Source organism: Lissotriton helveticus, chromosome 4_1 (assembly GCF_964261635.1).
Source record: "Lissotriton helveticus chromosome 4_1, aLisHel1.1, whole genome shotgun sequence".
Taxonomy (NCBI): domain Eukaryota; kingdom Metazoa; phylum Chordata; class Amphibia; order Caudata; family Salamandridae; genus Lissotriton; species Lissotriton helveticus.
The window spans coordinates 652,423,525-652,446,772 of NC_136063.1; the positions used below are offsets into that span (position 1 = coordinate 652,423,525).

At 48.6% G+C, this 23,248-nt stretch overlaps 1 protein-coding gene across 4 annotated transcripts in view; it reads right to left on the reverse strand.

Annotated features, from left to right (window-relative positions):
• The window catches only part of LYN (LYN proto-oncogene, Src family tyrosine kinase), a 396,894-nt gene that overhangs the window by 90,824 nt on the left and 282,822 nt on the right, over positions 1–23,248 (reverse strand). For all 4 annotated transcript variants that reach the window (XM_078687292.1, XM_078687294.1, XM_078687293.1 and 1 more), the window contains exons 5-6: positions 15,933–16,031; positions 15,718–15,821 (exon numbers count right to left, since the gene is read on the reverse strand). In XM_078687292.1, coding sequence (XP_078543418.1) covers positions 15,718–15,821; positions 15,933–16,031 — 203 coding nt within the window. The remainder of the gene's footprint in view (positions 1–15,717; positions 15,822–15,932; positions 16,032–23,248) is intronic.

Genomic DNA, 23,248 nt, shown 5'->3' on the forward strand with positions numbered 1-23,248 from the left:
GCCTGCCGGAGACCACTCAGACCGGGAGAATGGAGCTGTTTGTGGAAAACCTGCTAACTAACCTGCTCGGAGAAGGAGTGTTCTCGTCCATGTTTGTGGTCGAACGTGCTCATAGGTCGCTTGCCCCGCGTCCTAACCCAGGTCTCCCTCCACGGCCAATTATTGCAAAGCTGCTGAATTACAGAGACAGGGACACGGCACTTCGGTTGGCACGCTCCAAGGGTGGTCTGCAATACGAGGGCTCGGCGATTTCCATCTTCCCCGACTTCACGGCCCGGGTTCAGGAGGCGCGCAAGCACTTTGCGCCACACAAGAAAAGACTCAGAGATATGGGCTTGGATTACGCCATGCTGTACCCGGCCAAGCTACGTGTGAATAGGCAGGGACATTCGCACATCTTCACCGATCCTGCAGAGCTGCAAAGAGCGTTGAAAAAATGGACTCGAGACACGCCGGAAGAGCAGGTGGACAATCAGGCGGAAGACGGCCAGCAACGTGGGGACAATCAGGAGTGACCTGGCTTTGGCCGCATTGTGGTACTGTGTTCTACCGTCTGATCCTTTTTGAGGTTTTTGTTGACTTGGAGTGATCATGATTCGATGGTGCTGTTCACTGCCTTGATGTCGCAGTTGGGAGGGCGTGGGCGGCGGGCACGATTCTTGTTCATTGTTGTGTACGGTCCGCATCCGCTGTGCCTGTTGCTCTCTCTGCTCCTTCTTACTGGGTGGATGATGGTTACGATAGTGGGGGAGTGAGGCGGGGGGAGGGGGGGGGTACTGTCCCTGGCGTAGCTGGGGGATATGTAGAAGATGATCTGTGGTTTGATGGGGTGATCCATGCTTGATGGTGTGCGGCGGGGGGTAGGGACTCAGGATAACAGCGTTGTGTCTTCCTAGGCAAGTCTGTAGTGGCTGGCTACCTTCTGCCCACGAGCCATAGGCTATGTTTTTTCTGGACTGGTGGTTGGGGAGGGGCGGGCGGGATGGGGACCTGAGTGACCGAGTTGGGGAGGGTCAGCTGTGGGAGGGGGGTGGAACGTTGAGGTTTGTTTTTGTCTTGGTACTGTTCTTATGGGTTTTGATTGAAAATGTGCTTTGCCAATCTATGTGGGGACCTCCCAATATGCATGCAGATGCTGCTTCCCTTCCGTATCTCCTGCTTGTCTGTGTAGCTGCAGTTACCTCAATACTATTCAGCAACCTTATAATCTTCTGCCATGGCGGGTGGGACTGACACTTCCGAGCTCATGGCACCGAGCGAGCCGGAACCTGCACACTTAAGAGTCTTGACTTGGAATGTACGGGGCCTTAATGATTACAGGAAGCTTCGAAAAGTCCTCAGTTACCTGCGCAGACACCACATAGATCTTGCACTGTTACAGGAAACACACTTGCCTTTGACCAGCAAAATGCTTCTTCATAGGGGTCTGGTGGATTGTAGTGTAGCTTCTGGGTTCACAACACACTCTAGGGGGACTCTTATTTGGGTTAGCCCAGCCTCCAAACTCACACTGACGCCCCTGGAGGTTGACACTGAGGGCAGGTATGTCCTCTGCAGATGCACGGGCAGGGGTCTTGATTGTATGGTGGTGAATGTATATGGCCCGAACTTTGACTCCCCGGAGTTCTATACGACATTAGCTCAGAAATGCGAGCTGCATGGATGTACAGGGATGCTCTGGGGTGGGGATTTCAATCTGGTCCTAGACCCGAAGCTGGATAGGTCTGCGGGTCCGCATAGGAGCCCGTCGGCTGCTGCGGAGGTGCTGCAGACTGCGATGGCACGTCTGGATTTACTTGACGTTTGGAGGCATAGGCACCATGCCAGAGGAGGCTACACACACTATTCCTCGTACCACGAAATACATACGAGAATTGATTACTGGCTAGCGTCTCGCCCTCTGGCTGGCAGAGTGAGGGACTGTCTGATTCTGCCCCGTACTCTCTCAGATCACTCTCCTCTCCTCATGCTTCTCGAACTGCCGTCGCCTCGTCTCCCCCCGTTCACGTGGCGCTTTCCCCCCTATTCTTTACTAGACGAAGTATTTCGGGGTGAACTCGCGGAGGAGATCCAGGACTTCTTTGACAATAACTTGGGCTCAGTGGATGACTTCCAAACGCTGTGGGAGACATTCAAGGTATATATGCGTGGTGTTGCTATGGCTAAACACTCCAGCGTCCTTAAATCCATTCGGCAGCGGCTTCAACACCTGGAAACGCGCCTGACAGAGCTGGAGCAGAAGCTGCAGGCTGGCCCGGACGAGGACACGCTAGCTACTATTAAGCAGCTTGTGGCGGAATACAGTGAGGAAGCTGATAGGGAGGTCCAACACTTGGGCAAATATGCTACGGCTCGCACTTATGGCGAGGGTGGGAGACCTGGTTCTCTTCTGGCTAACATGGTTCGCAGCGAAAGGCGACAGCTTGCAGTTGGAGAGTTGGTGTCGGGTACGGGCGAGCTCCTGACCGACGAAGAGAGGATTCTAGAAGAGTTCCGACTGTTCTATTCCACTCTTTATGAGGCTAAAACCACCGGCATGGAGGGGGCAATAGATGATTATTTAGACTTTATTGAAATGCCACAGCTATCAAACGCGCAGAGGGAGTTCCTGATGATGCCTATTCAGAGGGAGGAGATAGTGGATGCCCTGAATAGCATGAGCACGGGCAGTGCTCCGGGAGCCGACGGGCTGACGGTCGGCTTCTACAAGGCCTTCACGGACCTGTTAGTTCCCTATCTGTCAACTCTGTTCGACGGCATTTGTCAAGATGGCTGCATGCCGCCGACCATGCGAGAGGCTCTCATCATTACCCTCCTCAAACCGGGTAAACCCCCGACAGAACGGAGCTCATACCGGCCGCTCTCGTTGATAAATGTCGATGCCAAGCTATATGCCAAAGTCCTGGCGACACGTCTTGCTCTCTTAATCCCGGAACTAGTTGCTCCGGAGCAGGCTGGCTTCATCCCCACCAGGAGCCTTACCTACAATATACGCACGGTACTGGGGACTATGCAACATGTGAAACCGGAGAGCAGGGCGCTAGCGGTATTCCTTGACATGGAAAAGGCATTCGACTCCGTCGAGTGGCCCTTCATGACCAGAGTGCTACGGAAGCTGGGCCTGGGAGAACCCTTCCTGCAGATGATAGGTGCGTTATATTATGAACCATCGGCTAGAATTCGCCTGGGCAACAGAGTGTCGGACGCCTTCGCAATACGCAGAGGCACCAGGCAGGGCTGCCCTCTATCACCTCTACTATACGCACTCGTGGCTGAACCTCTAGCGTGCGCACTGAGGGAATACCATAGTCTCGAGGGAATCAGTTTCCCTACGTACAAGATCTGCATTTCCACGTATGCCGACGACACCCTCCTCTATGTTAGGGATCCAGAGCTCAATCTTTCCTCTGTGCTGCGGGAAGTAGTCCAGTTCGGAGCGTTATCGGGACTGAAAGTTAACTGGAGCAAATCCGTCGCGTTCCCGCTGACCCCGGCAACGAGTCAGTTTGAGATGGATTATCCGCTACATTGGTCGGATGACCCGGTTCGGTATCTGGGCATACAGTTGCACCCGGACCCAGACGTCCTAGTGAGGGAGAACTACGGAGTGGCCTATTCCAGACTTTCCGACGATATCGACAGGTGGTGCAAGCTGCCGTTCTCCCTCTCCGATCGCATTGCCCTGATGAAAATGATTGTCCTGCCCCGGTTCCTGTTTTTGTTTAACACCATCCCGGTGACTTTACCGAAAGTTTTCTTCAAAACGCTGACCCAGGCTCTCACACGGTTGGCCTGGGGGGGCAAGCAACCGAGGGTACAGTGGCAAATCCTAACACTCCCATATGAGCAAGGAGGATTGGGTGCGCCCGATTTAGAGAGATACTATAGGGTTGCGCAGGCAACGCATTTGCATACGTGGACCCATGGGGATCGTAACATCCCCCACGTGATACTTGAAACCCTTTTTGCCGCCCCTCTCCCCCCTCCGGCCACGGTGTTTGAACCGAGCTCGCGCCGTGTTGGTACGTTGGATTCCATAGCGGCGACTAATCATGCGTGGCATTCTTTGGCTCGGAGTCACGGACAGGACCTACTGTATTCCCCTCTAGTCCCGATCGACTGGGCTGTATGGCTCTCACCGCTACGGGAGAAGGGGGTCCTGTGTGCTCTTCGCCAACTGGGCATCCTCAAACTGGGAGACCTTTTCAAAGAGGGTACAGCGATCACCTGGGCACAGCTGGCGCAAACCTGGCCGTCTGCTACGCTAATGCAGCGCTTCCATTTCCACAGAATCCGCGCAGCACTACGGGACATGTTGGGCGCGTCCATGCAGGAGCCTCCGGAAACCCCGGAACTGACGTACGTTATCAAGACGCCATCTCCTAGTCACCTGGTGTCCCGGTTGTATCGGATAGGCCAGCGTAGCGACCAACACACTATCTCCAAAGCCCGATCGGCATGGCAACGGGATCTGCAGGCAGACAGCAGCGACTCTATGTGGGAGTACTGCTGCCGCAATACTAGAAAGGTTTCCATGAACGCGCGACATAGACTTATCCATTTTAAATTTCTTCAAAGAGTGTATTACACCCCTGAACGCCTACACAGGTATGGCCTTCGACTATCAGCGGAGTGCGAGCGCTGCCACTCTCCAGTTGCGGATTTCATGCATCTTGCGTGGACGTGCCCAGGTATCAACAGATATTGGGCTGACATTTTTGGGGAGCTGGGCTCCATCCTTGAGACGGAGTTACCGGTTGACCCGGCGCTGGCGCTCCTGGGGCACTCCAGAATTCTCCCACCGGCGATGCGTCGCCTTGCAGACCTGGGATTCATAATGGCCCGACGCCTGGTGGCGCGATGTTGGATGCGGGGTCCTCTTCCGACAAAAGAAGGGTGGTCCAGAGATATGCTATATGGGTGCACTCAGTCACAGCTCTATAGCGAGCTTCTACCCCCTCGCAGCAGACCCAAAAACTTCTGGGACCAGTACCTAACATACTCTACCCAAAAGTCGGCTACTGATTCGGGGCATGAGGAGGAGGAGAACCTGATAGGGGAGGAGGACACTGAGGCTCAAGGCTCCCGGCTTGCGGATTACGTGCTTAGGGGAGACCTAGACACATAGCTGGCTGAACCTCCAGGGGCGATGGGGAGAACATCCTAGTGTGTCCTTTGGCCGCTATTTCTGGTGTGTTCTTTGCAGGGCGGGTCGTCACTATACACAGGGGGCTCTGAGATTTGGTAAGGGTGGAGGGTATGGCACGGTTCGGGAGGGCGGGTTGGGCGGACGCATAGGCATGGGACGCAAGCAGAGGCAAGCACAGGGGTAGTTAGGGGGGGGGAGGGGGTAAGTTCAGGAGGGGTGGTTGTTAGAGAAGTTATACGCTGGTTTCAGGGGATTGACAGGCATTCCACACCTATACACATATCACACAATGGGAGTGAGTGGGCTTCAAGAGGGGGGGGCGAGGCTAGGAAGGGTAGGTCACAGAACTTAGGAAGTGTGTGCTCAAACAACCGAGGAGGGGCAGGGCGCCCACTGTTCTATATGGGGCTCCTGCTCCGTCGACCTGCCGGTTCTGCCATGCTACTCTTGAAGTTTCCTTACATTGCTGCCGGCCTCCGGGTTGTAGGCATGGAGCTGTGTGTATGTACTGTCACTGAATAAAAGTTTATAACCCAAAAAAAAAAAAAAAAAAAAAATGATGTGATAGATCAGGCACGCGATAGGTACAGGCCTGGGGGGGGGGGCGGTGGCATCCGGACATACAAAATTGCATGACATGATTAGGAACCTGGGCTGGGTGGATACATGGAGACACGTACATGGCACACAGCGTGAATACACCTTCCTTTTGGCGGTCCACCATTCCTTCTCTAGACTGGACTATATCTTTGTTCCCCTGGCGGCTCGGGGTAGGGTGGAGGCTGCAGATATTCTGCGGCGGGGGCTGTCAGACCATTCTCCGGTGGCGGTTACCATCGGGTTGGACCCGAGGAAGCAGCCGTTTCGCTTGTGCCTCTCGGTTTGGCACCTACAATTAGGGGACTACCAGGCTCATATGAGGAAGGCCATAGCGCAATATTTCGCTGAGAATACCGGAACAGTGGCGACGCTCTGGGAGGCCATGAAGCCCACATTGCGGGGCATGGATATAGCGTGGTGTGCGGCGGCCAGGAAGCGGCGTAGGGAGACTCTTGATCAAACAGAGGCAGACATACGGGACTTGGAGCGACGTAGTGGCCCAGGGGGAGAGGGCCGGGTGGTGGAGCAGCTGCTGCTGGCACAGCAGTCGTACGCTTCATTGTTGCTGGACGAGGCGCGGCAGCTGTGGTTGGCGACCCGTAGCAGGGTATATGGGTGGGGGGATAAATCTGGGACGATGTTGCATAGATTGTGTCAGGGCCAGTTCCATACTCAGACCCCTCCGAAAATTCTTGATGACTCCGGTGCCCCGCTGACTGACCCCCTGTTACTTGCGGAGGGCTTTGCGACTTACTATGCCGACCTGTACTCCCCACATGAATGCATCGACGCGGGTCTGATAGACAAATTTATAGCGGATCTGCCGCCGCAGACGATCACAGATGAAGCCCGCGAACTTCTGGATAAACCATTGACAGACGATGAGCTGGGTGTCGCTCTTGGGGAATTGAATACGAGGAAGGCCCCGGGCCCCAACGGCTTTCCCAGTGAATTCTTTAAGAAATTCCACCTCCAATTAGGAACCCAGTATAGAGCGGTGGTAGAGGAGGTACGGGAACTTGGTTGTCTGCCCCAGGACTGGAGACACGCTGAAGTAGTGGTTTTTCACAAGCCTGGCCGGCCCCCTGAGCAGTACGCGTCGTACCGCCCGATCTCCCTGTTAAATGTGGAGGCCAAAGTCTTAGCTAAGGCGCTGGCCAATAGATTACTGCTGTATATTACCGAACGTATACATCCAGACCAGGCCGGCTTTATGCCCAAACGGGCGACGCGGCACAACATCAGGCGGGCCCATGTCGCGGTGGCGGCGATTCGGTCTTCTGGAGCGCAGGCGGCGCTATTTTTGGCGGACATGGACAGGGCGTTCGACTCACTCAGTTGGACGTATCTTTTTTCACTACTGCCGCGGCTGAATGTAGGGCCGGTATTTCTTTCGTATGTGAAACTACTCTATACTGACCTCACAGCCTCCGTTAGGGTGGCGGGGGCGGTGTCCTCGAGATTTACCATCCAGAGGGGCACCAGGCAGGGTTGTCCCCTCTCGCCTTATTTATTCGCCTTAGCCATGGAACCCCTAGCCGCCTGGGTCCTGATTGACGCGCAGATGAAGGGCTTTGAGTGGACCAGTGATCTATCGGACCGTATTGCATTATACGCGGATGACGTCCTGTTTTTCCTCACAGACCTCAATAAGTCAGGGCCTCGCCTCATGCGCATCCTGCAGATCTTTGGTGAGACATCGGGCCTATACATAAACCCACGCAAATCTACTCTCTGGGTGATAGGAAATGGCCCGACGATCGGGGATTGGGCATCGGAGCTCCAGAAGGCAATTGGAGGAATTAAATACCTAGGGGTGTTCCTTACGGAGATCCCAGCCGTTGCATGGGAGCGTAATGTGGTGCCAATTTGGGAGCGGACACAGGCAGATATTAAAATATGGTCCCACATGCCACTGACCATCTATGGTAGATCGGCCATATTTAAAATGGTGGCCCTGCCCAGACTGTTGTATCAGTTGCAGAACCATCAGTACCTGATCCAACCCTCATGGTTTAAGCGAGTAAACACAATCCTGGGACAGTTCCTCTGGGTAGGCGGCTCCACTAGGGTGGCGTTGCGCATGTGCTTTCGCTCAACGTACGGAGGGGGGTTGGCGACCTCGGATGTCCTTTCTTATTACCAGGCGTCCCATCTCCTAGTCTTAAATGAATGGTGGTATGGAGACAGGGGTGACCCGGCCTATGCTCTGGAAAGACTACTGATGGAGCCACATACGCTCCACACGTTGCTTTATGCACCAAGGGAACGCAGGGCCTTGCCGATGGTGACACAAGTTGTTTTCGACGTCTGGAGGCGAGTATTGAGGCGAATGGGATGGTGGCGAACCTTGACCAAAGAGACTCCTCTCTGGCGCAATGGCCGCCTTCCAGGTCTGGCAACCCTATTGGGATTTGCGGGATGGGACGCCATTGGCATCTCTAGGTTGGGGGATGTTATGGCAGGGACGACGCTTAAGACGTTTCAAGAGTTGAGTGCGGAGTACGACATGCCCCATACACAGTTCTTCTGTTACTTACAATTCCGCCATGCCCTGGCTCCGGATTTGGAGGGCCTGATGTCGCTTCCCGAGTTTAGCCCACTGGAAGTCCGAGTTTTTATGGGGGAGTTGGACACTAAGAAGATTTCCCGCATCTACCAATCCCTGATTATACACTGCTCCTCTGATACACGCACTTAAGGAGAAATGGGAGGAGGATGTTGGGCCGCTGGAGGAGGAAGATTGGAACGAGGCGCTGGCGAGTCCTAGAGGCGCGGCCATCTCGATCCGCCTCCGGCTGATCCAATTCAAATACTTTCACAGAGTATATTATACACGACAGAGGCTGTGGAGGGCGGGACTTATTGCATCCCCAGAGTGCACTAGGTGTGGGAGCGAGGATGGTACTCTCCTCCATACAGTGTGGATTTGTGGGCGACTGGATAGGTTTTGGAGTGGTGTCTGGAATGGTCTGGATGAGGCGCTGGGCTGGGTGCTTCCGCGCATGCCTCGCTTGGGCCTGTTGCATGTGCTGGAGGGAGTGGGAGGCAACCTATACAAGAGACATCTGTTATTATTGGGTCTTACGGTGGCCAAGCGGGATATAGCTGGGGCCTGGAAGAACCCGCAAGCCCTGTCGCTCCTCGCTTGGAAGAGGGGCCTAGATTTCTGTATGGGGATAGAGAAGTCTATCTTTCTTGCCCGTGGCTGCCCCGGTAAACATTACAAGATTTGGAAAAGATGGGCTGATTACAGGGGTCTCTGGCTAGGGCCCCCGGCAGAGCAAGACCTGGAATTGGAAGCCTGAGCGAGCTCTGCTGTAGGCTGTGTGTGCGCGAGTGGCTGGATCTGTCGAATGCCGTACAGGGAGGAGGGATCCGGGTGGGATGGGATTGGGGTCAGTTGGGGGGGTACGGGGGGAAGGGAAGGGGGATTAGTTAACTGCATTGATCCCATTGTTCTGACTACAAAAGTAATGATGGATTGCGTTATTTTATATGTGTATTGATACCTGGCGGATACCTCTGGGGTACAGAGATCTGCGATTGTCTATGCGATCTGTCAATAAAATCTGTTTTGGAAAAAAAAAAAAAAAAAAAAAATCATCCTCATACTGTTCTGATTATTCTCCTGTCTCTTGGGTGACATTGGGCTTTCCTTTGAGATTAAATCAGATCTCAATTTCTTGTCAGCTTTCATTTTGGCCTCCTGTAATACCTCCTTGGTATATCCTCTCATTCTAAACCTCAACATACTTTTACTAGCCGCCTTCTCAAAATCATCTTGTCGTGTACAATTCCTCTTATTTCTCAGTAGTTCACCATAGGGTATACTAGATATGGTTTTCCCCGAATAGCAACTCATTGCGTGGAGCACAGAATTGCCAGCTGTCAGTTTTCTATGCAATGCTGTACAAATTTTACCCTCAGCTATGAACACTTCAAGGTCCAAAACGTTTATGGTTTCTGTGCTAATTTCCCCACTAAATCTGAGATTAAGGTCATTCTCATTTAGTACCTTGACATATTCCTTGGCACATTCTATCGAACCTTTAAAGACGATAAACAGATCGTCTATGTATCTGTACCAAGATACTACCCTCTCTGTCCATGCGGCATTATTAGCCGCTCAGGCCACCTGCTCCTCCCACCAGCCGACGAAGAGATTCGCGTAGCTGGGGGCGAAGCAGGTGCCCATCGCGGTACCACAGATCTGTTTGTAGAGTTGATCCTGGAACAGAAAAATGTTATTACTTGGGCAGAATGATATAAACTCAAGTAACATTTGATTATGCGCCGCCAGGTTTATGGGCCGTGTCTCCAAGTACCATTTTACTGCCTCTGTCCCTTGGAGATGATTTATACTCGTGTAAAGGCTCGAGATATCGAGTGTCATCATTACCAAATTGCTAGTCCAGTTTAAATTGTCAATTTTACCGAAAAAGTCAGTTGTGTCCTTCAAATATGATTTTAACATTGTCACAAAGTCGTTAAGAAAGTAGTCCACGAACCTCGTCAAATGCTCCGTCAGGCTCCCCACAGACGAAACAATCGGACGTCCTGGTGGACATGTTGCATGCTTGTGCAGCTTGGGCAAACAGTAAAAACTTGGTACCTTCGGTTGCTTACATTCCAGGAAAGCAAATTCCTCTTTACTTAGCATCCCCTTATGATACCACTTGTTGAGTAGGGAACGATAAGCGAGGACACTCATCAAATGTCTTTTTAGTTACTCTGATGCAATTTCTTTGGTCCTCCAATTGGGATAGGGCTTCCTTGACATAGAAATCCCTGGTCATCAAAACGACATTTTCGCCTTTGTCGGACGGTTTGCACACAATTTTGTCATCCTTACTCAGATCCATTATTGCTTTCCTTTGCTGTTGTGTTATATTCCCATTGCCAAATTTCTTCTTTCTTGTTTCATTGCAATGGCTCCAAAGGTCTTTGGTCATCACATCTGAGAAAGTGTCAATCGCATCAGCCGGCATCATGGGACAGAATCGTGATTTTCGGTCTGAAAGGACTGTCTGCTTTAATGTGTGTCACCCCAGCCCACATCCTGTTTTGTGATGGTATGATTGCCAAAGGGTCTCCTTCTTCAGCTAAATCGTTCATAACCGCAAGTGCTTCAATATCGCCCACGGTTAAAGCTGGTATTTCCTCAGCAGGAGATATAGGTTTATCAAGGCGTGTCTTGCCTTTGAAGTATTTGAGCAGTTTTATCTTTCTACAGAACTTGAAGAGGTCAATCCTTAATTGGGTGTATTCTGAATTCTTATCTGGGCAAAAAGTTTAGTCCCAGTCGTAAAACCTGTTCTTCGTCCTGAACGTGAGGTTAACGACCGTCAAGTTCTGGGTGTCTATCGTCTGTTCCAAAACTTTTTGCTCCTGGTCATCCTTGGAGATGCGTCGCCGGCGTTTGCTCCACCCGCCGCGCCTTGCACTACGTTTGCATTCTTTTTCCTTTGTGGCTTTGGTTCCACTGGTTTGCCCCTCCCCCTGTAGTCCGTGTTTCCCTTATGACCTGAAACTCGTCTAAAAAGGGACCGATGTGGAGGCCTCCGTGGATGCTGGTGCCATATTTCTAGATGAACTGGACGGGCCACCTTCTTCCTCACTTTGTTCGGTTTCAGTACTACTGGTTCCGTGATTTTATGGCTCAAAATTCTTTTCCTAGGCTGATCGTATTACTTTGCGAATGTGAGAATCCGTCGTTGTAAATAATCCCTCTTGTCCCTCTCAAACTTTTCTTGTTTTCGCCGTTTTATCTTCTGTTCATAAGCCTATATATATATATATATATATGTATTTTTAGCGGCATTTACGGTGCTCAACTTGCCGACCTCACACGCCACTGAAGAAAGGGACAACCTGAAACGCGTCTGGCGTTCATTGATAGAAACTGTTTTTCCGCCCTGGTTATCTGCTGTAAGCCATCAATAAAAGTGCATTAAGAACCTACCTGGTGGCTCTTCCATTGGGTCAACTCTTTTGTTTGGATGTTTGCGGCTGGTCCGGCCGCGGAAGAGTCACGCCGCTGCTGCGGTCCCGTGGGTCTCCAAATGGAGGCCACAGCGTAACGGGAGGTAGAGCCTGATGGCTTCATCATTCATGCAGCGCCGAGGAGCGAGAACTCTGTTTCACCCACTGGGGTTTATTACTTTGAAAAGACATTTGGTTTGCAAAATCGAGCCCCCTCACTTAAAGGATTACTTCAATGCCACTACAAGGACCATAAGGCTGCGGGAGCAGCAACGCCCACCATGGCAGGTCCAGGTGTATTTTTAGCGGCATTTCCGGTGCTCAACTTGCCGACCTCACACGCCACTGAAGAAAGGGACAACCTGAAACGCGTCTGGCATTCATTGATAGAAACTGTTTTTCCGCCCTGGTTATCTGCTGTAAGCCATCAATAAAAGTGCATTAAGAACCTACCTGGCGGCTCTTCCATTGGGGCAACTCTTTTGTTTGGATGTTTGCGACTGGTCCGGCCGCGGAAGAGTCACGCCGCTGCTGCGGTCCCGTGGGTCTTCAAAATGGAGGCCACAGCATAACGGGAGGTAGAGCCTGATGGCTTCATCATTCATGCAGCGCCGAGGAGCGAGAACTCTGTTTCACCCACTGGGGTTTATTACTTTGAAAAGACATTTGGTTTGCAAAATCGAGCCCCCTCACTTAAAGGATTACTTCAATGCCACTACAAGGACCATAAGGCTGCAGGAACAGCAACGCCCACCATGGCAGGTCCAGGTGTATTTTTAGCGGCATTTCCGGTGCTCAACTTGCCGACCTCACACGCCACTGAAGAAAGGGACAACCTGAAACGCGTCTGGCGTTCATTGATAGAAACTGTTTTTCCGCCCTGGTTATCTGCTGTAAGCCATCAATAAAAGTGCATTAAGAACCTTCCTGGCGGCTCTTCCATTGGGGCAACTCTTTTGTTTGGATGTTTGCGGCTGGTCCGGCCGCGGAAGAGTCACGCCGCTGCTGCGGTCCCGTGGGTCTTCAAAATGGAGGCCACAGCGTAACGGGAGGTAGAGCCTGATGGCTTCATCATTCATGCAGCGCCGAGGAGCGAGAACTCTGTTTCACCCACTGGGGTTTATTACTTTGAAAAGACATTTGGTTTGCAAAATCGAGCCCCCTCACTTAAAGGATTACTTCAATGCCACTACAAGGACCATAAGGCTGCGGGAGCAGCAACGCCCACCATGGCAGGTCCAGGTGTATTTTTAGCGGCATTTCCGGTGCTCAACTTGCCGACCTCACACGCCACTGAAGAAAGGGACAACCTGAAACGCGTCTGGCGTTCATTGATAGAAACTGTTTTTCCGCCCTGGTTATCTGCTGTAAGCCATCAATAAAAGTGCATTAAGAACCTACCTGGCGGCTCTTCCATTGGGGCAACTCTTTTGTTTGGATATATATATATCATGTGATCAAGCCTCCCTGGAGGCGAAACGCGTCATGGCGGCAGCGCTGGCTTCTATGGAATAAAGAAATCGTTCACCAGCACTTTTGGGTCGGCTCTTTGTTGCTAAGTATTTGAACTTTTGCTGTTCTATGCGACAAGATTCATCATATATATATATATATATATATATATATATATATATATACATACATACTCTGGCGAAAGTGGCTGAAAGACATGTGCACAGATCAATCTCGAATTTCATCGAGGAGAATCATCTGTTGCACAACACTCAATCTGGTTTCCGTACTAATTACAGTACAGAGACCGCGTTACTGGAAGTCACAGTCGCTATTAGAGAGGTCTTGGATGCTGGAGGAAAGGCCATGCTGATCATGTTGGACCTGTCGGCGGCGTTTGACACCGTTCCCCATGACACCCTCCTAAATCGACTCTGGGAATGTGGTCTCCGGGGGACGGTGTGGAACTGGCTGAAGTCCTTTCTAGCCGACCGCCGTCAAACGATCTGGGCGCCTCCGTACTCCGCCGTTATGGCACCTCTGGAGGTTGGGGTCCCTCAGGGGTCTATTCTTAGCCCCCTGCTTTTCAACATCTTTATGGCCCCCCTAGCAGAGGTGGCGGAGTCCTTTGGCGCTCAGATCGTATCCTACGCCGACGACACCCAACTCTTGTTTACATGTGGCAAGAATGAGGTGTTTGATGGGAGTCTTATCAGAAGCTGTCTAGAGACAGTCTTTGGCTGGTTCAGAGAGCAAGGATTAAAGTGCAACTCCGACAAGTCGGAGCTGCTTTTCTTTGGCTGCACCTCCGAACCAAACTGGAAAAACTGGTGGCCGCAAGACCTGTTTCCACCTGCAAATGCGAGTGTCAAAGCTAAAAACTTAGGAATCATCGTCGATAACGACCTAGCTTTCGGACCCCAAATATCTTGCCTTTCTGGGAAATGTTTCGGCATTCTTCGAATGCTTAGAAAACTTCTCCCTTTGATCTCAATTAAGCATAGAAGGGTCATTGTTCAATCTCTTATTGGGTCCAGATTGGACTACGCAAATGCCCTCTACCTGGGACTCCCTAAATACCTTATGAGGCGACTCCAAGTAGTCCAAAACTCAGCTGCCCGCGCCATTTACGGGCTCCCTAGACGTGCCGGTGCCTCTGATCTGTTAAAGGAACTGCACTGGCTTCCCATAACCAAGAGAGTCCTTTTTAAAGGCCTGACGCTGACCTTCAAGGCCCTTCATGACACTGGCCCTAGTTATATTAGGAAACGTCTGGTTTTTTATAAACCTAACAGAGCTTTAAGGTCTGCCTCCTTGTCCAAAATGATGGTTCCAACCATCAAACGCGCAAGACTGGGTGGCCGTTCCTTCATTACTTGGCTCCTCGTGCCTGGAATGACCTTCCTCTTTTTCTGAGACAGATCCCCAGCCTTCTGTCCTTTAGAAAGGCCTTGAAGACTTGGCTTTTCACCAGTTAGGGCTTTCGCCTTTCCTTACCTTGGTTATGTAGCTGCCCTTGTGGGACTTCCTCGCCAAAGCGCCGGGACACTCCGTTCGGAGTAGCTGTTGCGCTATAGAAGAATTATGATAACATAACATAACATAACATAACATAACATATATGTATATAAAATCGCAAAAATTACCTTCCCTCAGTGGTCATGAAAAAGGCACACACTGGCGAAACTGATTATTAAATATTTATTTTGTCACACAAACTCCCTCGGACAAACGCTTTTCGGCTGCACGCCTTCCTCAAAAAAAAAAAATATATATTTATTACATTGTGCACTGTTTCCCCCTCTACCCCCTTTGCGCCCCTGTGTCCGCACCTGCCCCGCCACCTGTGAACCATGCCGGCCACAACTGCCAGAGGTGCCCTAGTAAATTAATGCAAGTCATGTATGAGCACGCCCACGGCTTTACCATGAGGCCTGCTAGCTTTGTTGCGTGGCTCTTCTTGTATGCTGCAAACAATGTAAATCTCAAAAGTATGGGGAGAAAAGAGAATGACCACAGCAATGGACTGCCCACATTGCATCTGTCGGAGTATGTATGACCAAAACGGACATTAGCAAGTGAAACCAGTGGAGAATTCCCTTGAGCTACACGTTTCTTTTTTTGAGAGTATACTTAGGCACGTAAATCAGGCGGTGAAAAGACACTAGGAAGGAGTTTGATTCCCGACCAACTGAGCAAAGCACTTACCTTCCTAAAGACCCACACCCTCCCTAACGCTCCCGTGAGAAGGGCCGCCTTGCCCATCATCTAACCTGCAGCTCAGGAAAACACCTGCCACATTGGTACCAAAGGTCACCTGTGGGCATAAACAAACGTGCACAGACCTTGATTCTACCAATGCAAATCTGGCTTTTATGAACGCGAGGCTTTTTTTGTTGTTGTCACACAACGCAGTAGGACATGTGTGTTAAAAAAAAAACAACGCGAATCGGGCTGCACGTGAATAATGAATTGCCTTATAACGGCATCTACAGGAAATAAAGCCATCGTCAACCTTAGCATTACAGTACCTTTTAATGTTTCACTTTCTCGGATAAGGAAAGCGCCTGCACGGTTTCCGGGTGCCAAGAGTTGCCTTTCTGCATCTTTCCTGGTAATATCCTTGAAATACCACCTGAAATATAGAATGAAGAAAACTTAGATTTTATTTGGATTAAAATTTAATTTCGCTTTTATAGCCAAGCTCAAAATGCGCGGAGTTGAATATTTGGTGGTAGGTACTTACTCCTCTGTTTCTAACGTGTTTACTTGTGCGACATAGTTGCTGGGAATATAGCCTTCTTTTTTAGTCGACAGCGATTTTGCTTTCCACCATTCACCATGCCTGAAAAACAGAGAAGAAACGTTGTAGCAAGAGAGAAACACGTGCCTAATGGCCATAACTAATAGGAAAAAGAGGTTACTGGTAAATAGATGGTTAACACAAGTGAGTTGCTGTGGTGTAAAGTCTGTAACTCCAAATGCATATCCTACTGACCAGACACAATTCGTTTTCAATTTACATATCTGAATTATGCACCCAGGATCACTTGGTGGAAAAAAAAACTAATTCCTCTGGGAACTGCCAAGAAAGGCAATGATGAGCAATCATACAATGCAGTACAATTCTTGTCTTGTTCGGGCCATTAAGAAAAATATAGCGTCATGCAATAGAGCAGTAGTCAAAGTAGAGATATTACAAGCATTGGCACAGCCAATAGGTCTTGCCTTTAGGCCCTTATAAGTGGTTAGCCATGCAGCACATTACCCTGGGTGCTGTGCCGCCAAGAATTGAAGAGGTATACAATTACTATAAACTGGGTCAGGCAGTCTGATTCAGGACAACATTCTTGCCTTAGGAAACATTTATGGACGTATTCCAAAACTTTTTATTGCAGACAGAAAGACAAGTGCCTCGATGCAAGTCAACAGTACTATAACATTCTGTGTGTGACTGCATCACTAGAGTTATGTTATGTTATTAGACTTGTAGACCGCGCGACAACCAAAAATTGGCGTCTTGATGCCACGTCTGTACATTATCTGAATGAAGAAGACAGCTGGAACCTAATTAACAGTCATAGGGAAAAGCCAGTTTTTAACTGTTTCCTAAAAAGTAGCTAATTGTACTGTGTTCTGAGATGATCCGGCTGTGCATTCCACCATTTGCATGTGGTGTGGGAGAAACTTCTTTCTCCCTAATAGGCCTTCCTGATTCGCTGGAACGCTACTTTGTCAGCGGTAGTAGATCGAAGAAAGCGAGTGGGGGTGTATCACTTGAAAGTCTTTTGGAGGGAAAGAGGGTCAATCTTTTGAAGGGCTTTATGGGCCCAGCACAGGGCCTTGAATTTAATCTGTTCCTTAATTGGCAGCCAGTGCAGATCTAAGATGCTCTGTGAAATGGGGCTGAATTTGGAAATCTACAGCCGCACTCATACTGCCGCATTTTGGAGCATTTGCAATTTACTGAGTATACGCTGCTGGGAGCCTAATTAAAGAGCGTTACAATAATCAAGCCTTGAAATTACCAAGACAGAGACTACAATTTTCTTCAACGCTAGAGGAAGAAAGAGGAGAATATTCTTTAGAACTTTCAGTATAAAGAAACAGGCAGAGGTTATTTGATTTACAGGATAAGCAAACACCAACTTGGTGTCAAAAGTTCCTTGCTTTTGTGACCAACGATGAAAGAGAGCCTAAATTGGAGTGCGACCAGGATGTGTCCAAAAGAAGGTGTTCTTGCCAAAAAGCTGAATTAAGTTTTATGCAGTTTTCCTGCATCCATTCAACAATATTTCTCATGCAGGTGTTAAAGTGCTTGACAATTTTGTCAGGGTTTGAGGAAACCGACACAACTATTTGGGTGTTGTTTGCTTAGGTGAGCACTGAAAAGCCAAACGATCTAATGAGCTGAATGTGGGGTAATATATGCAATAAACTGAGAAAGACTCAGCGGGGATCCCTGAGGGACCCCGCAAGGAAGTGTAAGGGGGTCAGAGGTGACTACTTGCTAAAGGTTAGATAGAAAAGAGCTAAGCAGATTTACTGCTTGATCCCTAATGCCTATGCATTTGAGCTGGTTGATCAAAAGAGAATTGTCAACCGTATCAAATGCAGCTGAGAGCTCAAGTAAAATCAACGCCACTTTTCCCCCATTATCGACAATGGCCCTCATTTCTTCTGTTGCTTCTATAAAAGCAGATTCTGTACAGTAGTTCTGTCTAAACCCATGTTGAGCCGGGTCAAGAATGGTGGTGGATTCCAAAAAGGCAGAGATTTCCATGCTCAAACTTTTTTCTTGAATCTTTCCTGGGAGCGGATGCCAGGAAATTGGTCTATAGTTATTAACTTCTAAGGTATTCAACAAGGCCTTTTTTAAAAAGGGGCATAATCGATTCTTTCTTGGCATTGGAAAGCATCCAGAGGATGGTATTTTATATAAAAGTACTGTAAAATGCACAAATATGGTAATAGCTATCCTATGATGAGCCTGCGTAGTGCTGGGATCTGATGGGGTGCCCGATATCGTGCCTTCAATCAATTTATTCACCTTATCCTCAGTAAGGGAGATAAAGGTGGTGAACGATATTGGCCTTTGTTTTTTGCGAAAGGCGAACATTTTCTCGGATATCTTCTCCCTCCCTCACTGTAGTCTCGGGATTTCAGACCAAGTCAGTAAACTCCCTGAATATGTCAACTTTGGCCAGGAAGAAATCTGCTACATTGTTACATAATGCTTGGTCTGGCATCATAACATTTTTAATGCTAATCTTGGATAGTGTTTACCTATATTAAACAGCTCTTTCAATTAGTTTTCAGCAGTGTTATTTCATCTGTAAAGAATGTGTCCTTAGCTGCATTTATTTTCCTTTAATAATCTTTGATCAGGGATTTGTATTTTATTTTTTCATCCAGACTGTAATTTGCTCCTCACAGCTGTTCCTGGAGTCTGCATCTCTGTCTATATGTCCTTAATTCTTGGGAGTACCATGAAGCAAATAGCAAGGGCCTGCGATTTGTCCTTGTTTTGATTGGAGCAAGTTGTGCGATAGCCATATCAATCCAGCCGGCTAATTCAGCTGCTGCAAGATTGACATAATTATTCTCAGATGTGGGCCCGGCTTTGATCAATAAATTATTAAATTCCATACTGTCTATTTTTTTTCAGTTGGCGGTATTTTAGAGTATTTAGTACTTTGCAAGTTGGGGATTTTGTTGCTGGAATTCTTAATTTGACAATTATAGCCCTATGGTCAGTCCAGGCCAGAGGTACGACCTTCTCTACCAGTAGGTTAGGGTCATTCGTAAAAATACCTTCAAGTGTATGATTTGCTTGATGTGTAGGTAATTTGACGAATTGCTCATGTCAAAATTCATCAGGGTATCCATGAGATTTTTTGTATTCTTATCCTCGGATTGCTCTAGATGAAAATTAAAATCTCCCAGAATCGTAAGCATTACACATGATTCAATAAGATTTTGTAAGGATGAGTAAAATGTTCTCTTGGGCCAGGTGGTCGGTAGACCAGGAGGCCATTAAAGGTGTAAGTGTTGTTAATCTTTAGGTTGAACAGAAGAGCCTCACAGCTCTGAAAAGAGGGTCTTGAAGGAGGCTTTATGGTGGTTTCGATAGACAATTGCTATCCCTCCTCCTCGTCTATTTACTCTATAGACTGTGAACACCTCATAGCCCTCTGGAATGGCTATAATGAAGTTGGGATCAGATGCAAAGTCTGCCCAAGTTTCAGTGAGGAAGGAGACATCTGGTCTCTCTAGGTCTAAGAAATCCACAAATTCCTGGGTATGTCTATAAGAAACCTCATATTTAAAAGGAGGCAGGAGAGTGAGTTGTAAGAATAGGGCGAGTAAGGGGCTGGGTATGCTAGGATTGTAGTAGTGTCACTCTTATATCAGGGCTGTGGGTTGGGGTTGAGTACAAAGTTACAGTTGGGGCAGGCAGGGCCACAGTCAGGTTGCCGATGGTTGTAAGTAGCACAGACTAAAGCCATACTTTTGTTCCACAATGAAAGTAGATCGGACCTGGAGTACGAATATGTCTCTTTACACCACAAGCAAATACCATGCATTAGGTTACAACGGGGATGTTACATCGTCTGCGTTGTTACCACACATAGCTTTACATCGAAAGTCGTTTCTATGACTTGCACTAGATGGCGCGCTGGACTTATGAATAGTATAAATTACTATTCCTACTTCAGTTAGCGCAACAGCAGGGAATGTGTTGGATTTAAAATCCAATTCATTCCCTGGTGTTGCGCGCCATCTAGCGCAAGTCTCTGAAACGACTTGTGATGTAATGCCATGCGTGGTAATATTGCGGACGATGTAACGTCCGCGTTGTAACCTACACGCGTGGTATTACCCGCATTGAAACCGCTGTTTCCCCTGGAGTACGTATGGGTGGTACAAAGACCAGGAGTCCTGGCACAATGTGCAGTCTGGAAGCGGAAGGGAACAGGCAGGCTTGCCTCTAGCGCCATCGGCATGCCCTCTGCGAACACACTTCTCCCTTAAGAGGGCCGTGGTGATGGGGCATGGCCAGAGGCAGACCCAAACGGGAAAAGCACGATAGGGCGCTTCGATTTAAAAGAATAGTAGTGGGCAAAATAACAAGAATACAAACCGGGATACAGGAAACCCCTACGTGCAGCACAGGATCCCCTGAGCTGCATGATTACTGGTAAAGATTTAACAAAAATAAGAATGCATAAACAGTGAAATCAAAGTTAGTCAAACCGGCATCAAGCCTTTCAGTCAGTGCTTAATTTGAGCAGGAGCTTTCAGGAGCTCAGCACCTGCACTTCATTCACAGGGCCACAATTTATGAACCTGCAGGGGTGGTCTCAATATTAATTGTTCAATTCAAAATAAAAAGAATAACATACATTGCATGGTGACTGGCTGGTAAATGTTCATAGGCAGGCCGGCATATGCCTGTCCAGGCAGGCATGATTGTGTATCATCACGCTTTTCGCAAATCCAAGAAGTCATGGACAAACTATGGCTTGCATTCTATTCCCCTAGTCTGCTGTACCCTGCCACTGCCTGAGCCTAAACCTCCCGTTGGATAATTGTAGCTGGGAAGTGGCTCATGACGGAGTTGAGGCAAGGAAGCTGCGAGAGCGCATTTGGAACTTGGGAGGGAGGGCTCTTGAGGAAGAATAAATGAAAAGTGTGGACTTTCCACTTGTTGCGTAGCCAAAGCATCATATCCGACAGCCCTGCATTGCTGCTATCCTCAATGTGCTTGATGCGGATGTGGCCCAACACAACTTTTGTGCGCCATGGCATCACCAGTAGAATCTGTGTGCTGCACCCCAGCATGGTAATTGCTGAGCGGGAGTGAGTCCAGTAGGCACCACAGCCAAACTTACCGGCATTGGCAGCATTACAACTGGGGACAATGACTGTGCTGTAGCAGGCAGGATCACAGCAAGCTGAGCAGTGGATGCTGATGCCGTCGTCGACCCTGGACCTACTAATTACAGGCAGCACTAGCAGTGACATGACCTGCTGTGCTCAAGCAGCCGCCTGTTCCGCAATAAACCCAGTCATACCACACTGATTAACATATGCAAAAAAGCATTTTCATTTGGTGTATATTTTGTTTTTGCATACGGTGTAGGGAAGAAAGTATAACACATCATCTTCCGCTTCTTTAGGAATGACAACAGGAAAACGCAGAGTTCAAAATAGCAGGGACACGTACAGGCTGACGACAGGGGTCACAGGCAGCAACAGTGTTAGAGATGAGAGAGAGCAATAGTAAAGAGAAGAAGAAACAACAAGAGAGGAGAGAGATAAAACGGAGCAAAGTAGACGTAAAGGAGGAGAGCAAATCAGATACGAAGAGAAAGCATCCATGATGTGAAGAAGAGAGCATTAAGAAGAGAGAAGATAGAATAAAAAAAATGTGGAGGACAGGACAGAGGAAAAAAAGCAGACAAATGATAAAATGAAGACACAGCTAATCACTGCTAGAGAGTGATAGTAAAGAGCCAAGATCGAGGGGAGAGAGATCAGAGCATGGACAAAAGAGAAGAGAAAAAAGTGCGGGGCTAAAATGAATAGAGGCCAAATCAGAAATACAGGCTGTGACAAAGGTGATAGAAAACAATTGGAGAGGTGGGAGGATGGACTCATGGAGCAAAGACTTAGAGGACAGACAACAGATCAAGGTTAGAAGATGGCAACATTTTCAGCACCTGCACTTCTTTTTTTTACAAATTAAGCACTGCTTTCAGTGTGGCGAAGTTAAAGGTTCAGGAACCAGGCACCTCCAAAAATTGGTCACTAGAGGCCTACCAGGAAACAAATGATGCCACTTTCACAGGGTAGCATTACAGACACCGTGCAGATGCACTTCTTCGTCCCCTAACAGGACTGTGGCCATAGGCGGACCTTATAGGGAGATGTTCGCTAGGACGCTGTGATTCAAAAGAATAGTAGTGGGCAAAAGAACAAGAATAGGAACTGGGGTCCAGCAACCCCCTTCATGCAGCACAGGCTCCCCAGAGCTGCACAAGTACTGGTAACCAAGATTGAACTAAAATAAGGCTGTATAAACAGTGAAATCATAAAATTTGTAAAACTGGCATCAAGCCTTTAAATGCGGCGAAGTTAAAAGTTCAGGAGCCAGGAACCTCCCAGAAATGGCCTCTAAGGGCCTACAAGGAAACAAATGACGTCACCGTCAGAGGGTAGCATTACAGGCACTGAGAATTGAACACCCTGAAGAATCAGCGTCATGGGCAAGTTATGCTTTACTCAATAAGATGACCGATTTAATACACCTCCCGCTGAAAACTATGCACTGAATTTACAAAAGCTCAATTATTTGAGCAGTACATGAACTTTGCTATATGCGAGTTAAGGCTGTCTCCGAAGCACCAGACCAATAGTGATATGCTCATGTACTGCCACCCTTCTATGCGTTGTATTGCAGTCTCAAAAATAACCTGACTGCATTACCCGGTCTCCACTTTAAATGAGGACCTGTGATGTCTGACTGAAATGTAACTCCTATGGCTCCTTCCCTGCCCTTCTCACAAATACTCCTCTCTTTGAACAGATGGACACATTGAGGAATACAGAGAGAGGGGAGAGTGGCAGGCAGAGGATGTGGCCTTCTAGGGAAGACTGCTGACTTTGGAACTAGTGATCCATGTTTGATTCCCTGGGTCAGTGCAACACCCTGGGATTTTCGGTGGCAGTGCTCGGAGTTATCCCCGGTGTATTACCGAAACGTATCTGTTTAGAGTTGGAAGTAACCTCTACTGGACAAGGAAGACATCTGTCTATACAGGGCATCTCCAACTAGTAGATTGTGAGCTACTTGTAGCTCTCCTGTGTGCAGTCCACTCTACTAAATTAGAAGCTTTTGCTTGATATAACTAATATGCACACCAAAATTTAAAAGTGTACAGGTGATGCGAAAATGTTTGGAATTTTAGAACTCACAAGTTAATGTTAGAAGGAGTTTCCTTTTTTTGTTGTGTACCAATGAACGTCCTCTGAGATCATTTCTGCCAGCATTTGCTG